General features: G+C 47.8%; 1 protein-coding gene across 10 annotated transcripts in view; it reads left to right on the top strand.

The window, feature by feature from the left end:
- Positions 1–4,413: 4,413 nt before the first annotated feature.
- The window catches only part of ENDOV (endonuclease V), a 26,076-nt gene continuing 21,090 nt past the window's right edge, over positions 4,414–9,399 (top strand). For 8 of the 10 annotated variants that reach the window (XM_007125286.4, XM_007125285.4, XM_007125283.4 and 5 more), the window contains exons 1-2: positions 4,421–4,511; positions 4,829–5,000. In XM_007125286.4, coding sequence (XP_007125348.1) covers positions 4,456–4,511; positions 4,829–5,000 — 228 coding nt within the window. In that variant the 5' untranslated portion in view covers positions 4,421–4,455. Of the gene's footprint in view, positions 4,512–4,828; positions 5,001–9,399 lie in introns of all 10 variants that reach the window. The other 2 variants (XM_007125288.4, XM_007125293.4) reach the window with 2 other exon arrangements.

Here is a 9,399-nt window from a genome sequence, read left to right as displayed (position 1 = left end):
AAGTTTTTGCCTCTCTACCATTCTGCCAAATAAACATGAACTCTTAGTGTGGTCTTGATTTCCCCAAGTGTATGACTATCTGGTCCTTTCTTTGGGTCTCAGCCAAGGCATAATAACACTCAGAGAGAATATAAAACCAGTCACATTTCTGAAAAAGGAAATAAAGAACAGTCAGCACACCCTGATCTTGTGCTGCTTTTCTCACTGTGTTGTGCCTTTTTTTCAAAATCTCCTTGATGCTTCTGACCTCTCTTGACTAATTCCTATTCCTAGGTAGCTCAGCACCTGTTAGCCTTGGGATGACAGTTGTTTACAAGTCAGAGGTAAATGTCTTTTCATACATATTCTGAATGAGATGATGACTCAATCAACTTGAAATTGGGCCCATGGAATGGGGAGAGCTACAAAAATAGAAAATGCTCGCCAAGGACACCATGGGCCCTTCAGCACCACTGGAGGGAGCCTAGGAGAATCCGTGCCACATTTCCATTATTTTGGTTTCTCTTCCCCATGTTTGATAAAGGGGAGCACAGAATCCAGGATTTGATACAATATCCACTTGCATGTCGTAACCTGTGATTGTTGAATCAGTCCATGCAAAGGCACTCTGCCACAGTATCAGCTGGGCTGTGCATTTAATGGATGTGAGAGTGGGGGAGTTGCTTGTTCATCCCTTCAGTTTGCACTTGGAACTCCTTTGATACCTCAGAGTTGGGATGGAGCTGGCCAGCCTGTGAAGACCTCCTTTGGTGGGTGGGGGGGAGAATATTTTTTCCCACTTTTATGAAGGTTTTTTTTTTTTTTTTGATGAAGATAATGTTGTTTTGTATGCCATGCTTTCAAAGTGTTAACTGTCATTATCTAGCATTATCTTGTTGTTTGTACAGAAATACACTGGCCTAGCACAGGCAGTTGTAAATTTTGTTATACTTGTCATAGCTGTTTTAATAAACTTGAGTTTTGCTGCTAAAGAATCCTCTCTGGGGAAGAGGCTTTGGGGAATGGTTTCATGTGTTCGTGGAGATGTCCTTGCAGGGGTGTCCATAAAGTGGAAGGTTCTTTTTTTTTTATTATTTTTGGCTGCGTTGGGTCTTCGTTGCTGTGCGTGGGCTTTCTCTAGTTGTGGTGAGCAGGGGCTGCTCTTCGTTGCGGTGCGCGAGCTTCTCATTGAGATGGCTTCTCTTGTTGTGGAGCCTGGGCTCTAGGCGCATGGGCTTCAGTAGCTGTGGCACGTGGGCTCAGTAGCTGTGGCTCACAGGCTCCAGAGTGCAGGCTCAGTAGTTGTGGCACACAGGCTTAGTTGCTCCGCGGCATGTGGGATCTTACCGGACCAGGGATCGAACCTGTGTCCCCTGCGTTGGCAGGCAGATTCTTAACCACTGCGCCACCAGGGAAGTCCCAAAGTGGAAGGTTCTTGACAGAAAACATACACTCTGGTTTAGAATGTGACAGGGTAAACTTTTCCTGTGGACAAAATGACAGCAGAGCTGAGGTGGAGTTTCACACTGCTCCCCGGTCGCCAGGCTCAGGGGCTACAGCTTAATCCTAGAGGGCTGCCCTCCCACTCCCTGCCTAACGGGACTCCTGGAGGATAGCAGAGCTCCAGCCAATGATGAGTAACAGCTGACTCTGTCAGAGGGCTGGGCTGTGGGATGGGCAAACAGCTCCTCAGGAAAAGGAAATAGACACTTGAGAGAGAAACAGTAAACTTCCAGCAGCCCACTTTTGTTCCAGTGGCAAAACACTGCTTTAGGGGAAAACTGCATTTTCCTCTTCTAAAATGAAGAGGTTCCTCCAGGAGAGAACCCCATGGTCTGGAACCGCAGCAAGAAGAGGCGCCGGTTCACGAAGGAGACGTGCCCCCCGCCCCGTGTCTTCTTCCCCACAGCGTCTGTGTCAGGTCTACCTACTCCCTTCCTCAGTAGCTCCTCACTGACCCTGACCTTCCCCTCTAGCCCTGCCTACTCATTCTCGTTTCCATTCATATTCTGGATTTTTCCTGCTCCACAGTTCTGTCTGCTTTCAGCCCAGGGAGAAACATTCACTAGGTTGGTGATGACTTAATCTGAAAATCTTCACAACTGATCACTGTCTCCTTTCTAAGACCTTACTATGTGTGTAAATTATTTACCTTTCATCAGTGGCTGTAGGATTTTGTCACGTGTTAACTGAGACAAGTCACGAGCTATTTCTTTTTTTCTTTTTTTTTTTTTTTTGCGGTACGCGGGCCTTTCACCGTTGTGGCCTCTCCCGTTGCGGAGCACAGGCTCCGGACGCGCAGGCTCAGCGGCCATGGCTCACAGACCTAGCCGCTCCGCGGCATGTGAGATCTTCCCGGACCGTCAACCACTGCGCCACCAGGGAAGCCCCATGAGCTATTTCAGTCACTCCTAGGTTCAGGCAATTCCAACCCGGAAACAAACTTCTAGTGATAAACAATCACTGTGAAGAAAGGGCTTTGCTCAGTAGGTAAAGCTACCCATGTCCAGCCCCGTGCAAGGGCACTGCTACATCTCTGACTTCATATGTTCGCGCCAAGTGTAAGGTCGCTGTATCAGCTGGGTCTAGAGAGACACTAGATGAGAAGGTAGAAGAAAGCCTGAGGCCTTGAGCTGAATAACAATCCATCCAACCATGATTAGCATTTTTATTGCTTCCTGCTGTCTCTCATCCCTCTCTTCACTAATTAATCCCGTGCTCAAACATTATGAATCTCATTTCCAACTGGAAAAACACCAGGAAAGTGCCTTCTCCCAAGAAAGCAAATGTTGACAAGATTCAAATCTCATCAGACTGAAGTGTATTCTGGGGACGACAGGACTGTGCTTCCTTCTGAGGAGCTGGGATTATTTCGGGAAGCCATCTGGGGCAAGAGCAGAGAGAAACTGGAGGGGAAAGGGCCCAGCTGGAGCACATGGAAGCCACCCCTGCGACTGCATATCCTATAAAGGCCTGCCTTCAACCCTGCTCCCCTTCCTTCACACCTAGACCCACTCGCGGAGTGTTACACATTCCCCAGCATTCCTTCCCCATCACCACGTCTGTACCCTGAAGCACATCAGAACCTCAACCCAGAGCACTGCTCCTTCCTCAGCACCCAGTAACTGCCTCCCGTGGAGATGGAGTGACTCCTGTGGAGTGAATGACTCCTGATTACTAAACCGAAATGCCTGTGTGCTGACTGCTCTGTAACACAACAAGGCTGACACACAATACAGCCCAGATGGACCTCAGAGTAAATCTTGGCTCTCCCATTTGCCACCAGTGGTCAAATGCCATATGAAGCTTTTCCTGAACCTCAGACTCCAATCCTGTATTTTCCTCGAGGTCTATATTCAGACTAGATTACTTATCCATATACTTCTCTTAATTCCCCTAGTAGAATACAAACCACGGGTTAAATCGCTACACTTCAGCCTAGCTGGCTGCCTTTCAGTACATCAAATACACCAACCTCTTTTCTACCTCAGACCTTGAAATGCTTCCATATTATTTTCACTCCAGCACTTAACATAACTGCAGTTCCACCATGAGGAAGCTGTAACTCCAGCATCTCACACAACACCTGGCACAAAGAATGGAATTACTATTCATTCAATTGAACAGCAGGGGTCAGTCAATGTTCCACAGGTTGTCCGTAATAAGTCTTTCTGCTCTCCAAGATCCACCGGGTCAAATTTACGAGTCTGGCCCCACTAAGGACTGTGTCCTGTCCTCAAAAAGAGTCACTGAAACGGAGGTCAAGGTGCCATGTAAGCGGCAGATGCTTGGTGATGGCGTTCAGGACACACTACCCCAAAATATGGCACATTGGCGTACTGATCTTAAGCCGGAGAAATTCGAGAAAACGGTAGAAGCAGCAAGATCACTCCTGCTTCTCCCATTTTTCACTCCAAATCTGCCACGTGAAAGGTCCCCTCCATGTACCAGGAGGGAGAGAGACATTCTCATCACCAGAGACAGGGCGTTTAAGGCCAAGAAGGTGAGCAAACCTCCATCCGGTTTCACGATTTACTACCCACAGCCCAAACCCCTCTGCCTTAACAATTCTTCACAAATTCATTGTTTCTTTATCCAAAAGGTATAAAGCTTCCCGCTCTGGTCACTCCTTCAGGTCTCCACTCTCCGGTGAAAGGTCCCATGTACGTGTAGAAATTCAGTAAAATGTGTACACGTGCTTTTCTCCTGCAGATCTGTTTGTCAGTGTAACTTTCAGATCCCGTCAGGGGCCCTGGACGGGGACAACTTTCCTTCCCTCACGTCTGCGGGGAAAGGCTGACTCTGACGGTCAGCGGCCGCTACTCCCGAGCCGCTGGTCCCCAGCAGGGCCTCAGGCCACGAGACGGCGACGTCCCAGACCCCCCACCGGGCGCCGCCATCCCAACGAGGCGGTCCGGCGCCTGCGCGCGGCGCTCCGGAAGTGACGCCGCCGGAAGGGGCACTCAGGGCCGCGCCATGGCCCGAAAGGCGGCTGGGAGGCCGCCAGAGGAAACACTGTCGCTCTGGAAACGGTAATGGGGCCAGAGGGCGCGTAAGATCCGGGGACTGGAGCGACGAGGTTCCCCGCGGACCTCCGACCTCGTAATCCCCGGCTTGGGGCCGCAGGGCCCTGCGACCGTTTCCGGCGTGCGGGCGAAAGGGCGTTCGGGAGCTGTAGCTTCCGGCGACGCGTCTGGGTCCCAGGGAAGGGAGGGGGTGAGACAGGGAGGGTCCCCGGGTAGAGCCCCGAACCCCGGGCCTGGACGCTCCGCGTGTGGGCGGCCGCAGCCGGACCGCGGGGTGGGGAGATCTGGGCTGGGCTGCCCGCTGGACCTGTTTCTGCCCTCAGGGAGCAAGCCCTGTTGAAGACACTTGTCGTGGACCGGGACACGGAAGCGTGGCAACGGGACCCCGCTTTTTCGGGTCTGCAGAGGGTCGGGGGCGTGGATGTGTCCTTTGTGAAGGGCGATAGTGTCAGCGCCTGCGCCTCCCTGGTGGTGCTCAGCTACCCTGAGCTCGAGGTAACTCCGGGGGGACGCTGGCCAGGGGCCGCTCCGCTGGGCCCCGGGGTGCATTAGTGAGAGAGTTGGGGCTCTGGACAGGGAACAGTGTTAGGGTAGAACCCCACTTCTCCTTTCGTGGGAGTTCATTAATGAATTGGGAAGCCTTTGAAAAAAAGAGGATAGGACACAAAAACTGAAGTCATTCTGTGACTTACGTCCAAATAAACTCGTGATCTCCAAGTTTGGCCGTTATCTTGGGCTCCCCATGTCAGGGACCCACAGCAACACACCCTCAAGTTGCCCAAGCTGGAAATCTCTGTCTTCCCAGACCCCTCACAGCAGGTCACACACGAACTCCATTTTTTCTCCCCCCTAAAATCACTGGAGTCTTATCTATCCACTTGTCTGCAATTCTGCTGTCCCTTCCCTGGCTGTGCCACCGTCACCTCTCCTGTAGGTGACAGGCAGAATCTTTCCTGGGTCTCTTCTCCATGCTTGCCATCAGAGCAATTTTTCTAAAAACCAAATGTGAGCAGGTCACCACCTAGTCCACTTAAGACACTTAAGTGCCTATCCTGTGATCTCATGGTAACTAAAAGTAACACTCACGGACAAGGCATAAAGGCCGTTGGTGATCTGACCCCTGCTTAACGTAACTCCCTGTAGGCTCACCTCTGGCTACCACCCGCTCCTCACCCACTCCCAAGTCCAGAGGCCTTTGGCTTCCTCAAACACGCCTTGCTGTATCTGCCTGCCTGACCTTAGCAGTGATGTTTCCTCTCCTGGAATGTTTTTCCTGGCTAACTCCTCCTCATCTCTTAGGTCCTCCAGTAAGCCCCCCTTCGTCCTGCAAGACCAGGAGTTGCTCTCAGCACCCTCTCATTCCTCTTTATCACACTGGGATGGAATTGGCCTGTGTGTCTCCCCTACCAGAATATAAACTCCACAGTGGTAGGAACCATGCTGTATTGCCCACCGGTTGTAGCCTCTGCACCTAGTTCAATGCCTGACACATAGAAGACGATCGAATAGATACGTGAATGAATGAACAGTGTGCCCACGATTCCTTTGGAGTCAACAGCTCAGGAAGCCTTGGCTAAAGAAGAGCTTGACGAGGAAACCTCTGCCCTGCAGCTTCAGCATTTCCCCCTCCCTGCTCCTCTGCCTGCTCCCAAAGCTACCACCTTCCTGCCTCAGCGTCTTTGTGCTTTACTTGGAAGATCCTTTAGTCAAAATTCAGCAAAAATATATTGATACCTGACTCAGAGTTTGGTGAGGAATAATTGAGATCATGCATGGAAAGCAGTTAGCATAATGGGCGTGTGGTAAGCCCTCAAAAATTAAATGCTAAGCCACTGTTAATTCTGAGGATGACTTCTCGCTTCTCAAGACCCAGTTCACTTGTTCCCATTGCTCTATATCTTTCTGTACCTGCAGAATTAACCACCCCCTCGTCTTTGTCCTAGACCTGTTTCTTATGCATGTGCTATTACAGTACTTCTCACACTGTATTAAAGTTATCAGTTTAGGAGGTGCTCGCAGATCTTACAGCCTGTTAACAGAGCACTCTCCTTTTGCAGTAGTCTTCCTCCCCTCATTGCAATAATAGTTCTGAATAGTCCCCTTTACCTCAAAGAAAAGTTATTGGTATATTCTGGTTTTCCCACCATCTGTAGGTTCTGAAGGGCAGGGTTATACTGTATTTCTTTTGGAGCCCCAGCACTGAGCAAAGTGCTTGCTACTTGGATGTAGTCAGCACTTGTCATCCTGTGCTGTGAAAGCTTAGACTAGGGAATGATCTTGGAATAGTCTGGTCCAGTGACTCCCAAATGCCCAACCATGGATCTATGCAATGAGAGTCGCCTGGAAGTGCATTTAGAAATATGGATTCCATAGGCAAATCCATAGAGACACAAAGTAGATTTGTGGTTGCCAAGGGCTAGGGAGTGGGATGGAGGGTGACTGCTAATGGGTATAAGAATTACCTAGGGGTGGTGAAAGTGTTCTAAAATTGGATAATGGTAATGGTTGCACAACTCTGTAAATACCAGAAAGCGTTGAATTATACTCCTCAGGTAATTTTATGGTGGTAAATTATATCTCAATAAAGTTGTTTAAAAAAAAAAAGATTCCAGGGCTCCACTCCCTTTACTGATATTTACCTTTTTAAACAATCCTTCCTGTGATTCCAAAGCAAAGCCAGGCTGTGAATCACTGGTCTCCCTTTCGCACAGCCAGGAATCCTTTCCTCACCATCCCTGACAAATCGTGGCCTCACACCAGAGCCTGTTCCATAGTTGGAAGCCTGGTTCGTATGTTCTCTTCCACATGGAGCTGAAATTTAGTTGTTTGTGACTTCTGCCTTAAGGTGCAGAGCACAGGACAAACGTTTCCTACCCTCCTATTTGAAGACAGTCCTGTGTTCTCCTGAGTCTCACTGAGGTGATTTCCAGCTCCCTCACTTGCTGCTTGCCCTCCAGCCTGCCCTCAGTGAGCAGGGCCCATTTTTACATCCAGCACCCAGAACTGAATCGAGTACCTCAAGTGCAGTTCAGCCTTTTGGTTCAGCCGTTTGGTGGGCCTAATGCATAACGCCAGCTTGGGTTGAAACTTGCATATCTTCACAGAGATTACTGACCAGATCATGCCCACACGCTAACTATACAACTGATTTTTTCTTCTCCCAGAAATTTTTTTTTAACATCTTTATTGGAGTATAAGTGCTATATAATGTGTGTTAGTTTCTGCTGTATAACAAAGTGAATCTGCTATATGTATGCACATATCCCCATATCCCCTCCCTCTTGCGTTTCCCTTCCTCCCACCCTCCCTATCCCACCGCTCTAGGTGGTCACAAAGCACCAAGCTGATCTCCCTGTATGATGCTGCTGCTTCCCACTAGCTATTTATTTTACATTTGGTAATGTATATATGTCAATGCTACTCTCTCATTTCATCCCTTCTCCCAGATTTTTAACTTGAAAATGTGTGCACATACTGAAAAGTTGAAAGAATAATACATTGAACACCTGTATACCCTCTGCTTAAGAGTCAGCTGATTTTGTGGTCTTTTGTGTGTGTGCGCACTGAAATTCAAGAGTGCCTCCTAGAGGTTGTGACAGCTCAGCAAACCTGTCCTAGAATGATATTTTCCTACATAATGGCAGCGTCATTATCACACCTTAAAATATACATACATTATTCCATCACCACCTGAATCCCATTCCATAACACATTTCCCCAGTTGTCCCCATGTCTCTTAAAGTTGGTTTTGTATTTTTCTCTGATCTGTAAAACTTTGACATGGGTTATGTTATAGTTGCTATTGATATTTTTGAGGGGGGTCCAGTATATTGCTGTTTACTTTTTTTTTTTCAACTAAGATACTTTTTTTTTTTAATTTTGTTTATTTATTTTTTATACAGCAGGTTCTTATTCGTTATTTGTTTCATACATAGTAGTGTATATGTCGATCCCAATCTCCCAGTTCATCCCACCACCACCACCGGCCCCGCCTCCCCTTAATTTCTTAATTTTCCTTAATTTCTGATCTTTTGTTGTTAGTGTATAGGAATGCAAGAGATTACCGTGCATTAATTTTGTATCTTACAGCTTTACCAAATTCATTGATTATCTCTAGTAGTTTTCTGGTGGCATCTTTAGATTTACCTATGTATAGTATCATGTCATCTGCAAACAGTGACAGTTTTACTTCTTTTCCAATTTGTATCCCTTTTATTTCTTTTCCTTCTCTGATTGCCGTGGCTAGGACTTACAAAACTATGTTGAATAATAGTGGTGAGAGTGGACATCCTTGTCTTGTTCCTGATCTTAGAGGAAATGCTTTGTTTTTCACCATTGAATGATGTTTGCTGTGGGTTTCTCATATGTGGCCTTTATTATGTTGAGGTAGGTTTCCTCTGTGCCCACCTTCTGGAGAGTTTTTATCATAAATGGATGTTGAATTTTGTCAAAAGCTTTTTCTGCACCTATTGAGATGATCATATGGTGGTGGTGGTGGTGTTTTAATATTTATTTATTTGTTTGGTTGCACCGGCTCATAGTTGTGGCAGGTGGGCTCCTAAGTTGCAGCCCATGAGCTCCTTAGTTGCAGCACATGGGCTCCTTAGTTGCAGCATGCGGGCTCAGTAGTTGTGGCACATGGTCTTAGTTGCTCCGTGGCATGTGGGATCTTCCCGGACCAGGGATCGAACCCGTGTCCCCTGCATTGGCAGGCAGATTCTTTATCCACTGTGCCACCAGGGAAGTCCAATCATACGGTTTTTAATTCTTCAGTTTGTTAGTATGGTGTATCACATTGATTGATTTGCATGTATTGAAGAATCCTTGCATCCCTGGGATAAATCCCACTTGATCATGGTGAGTGATCCTTTTAATGTGTTGTTGGATTCTGTTT

This window comes from Physeter macrocephalus, chromosome 14, assembly GCF_002837175.3.
Source record: "Physeter macrocephalus isolate SW-GA chromosome 14, ASM283717v5, whole genome shotgun sequence".
NCBI classification, from domain to species: Eukaryota; Metazoa; Chordata; class Mammalia; order Artiodactyla; family Physeteridae; genus Physeter; species Physeter macrocephalus.
Note: the sequence above shows the minus strand (reverse complement) of the source record. Positions and strands in the feature narration are given on the sequence as shown.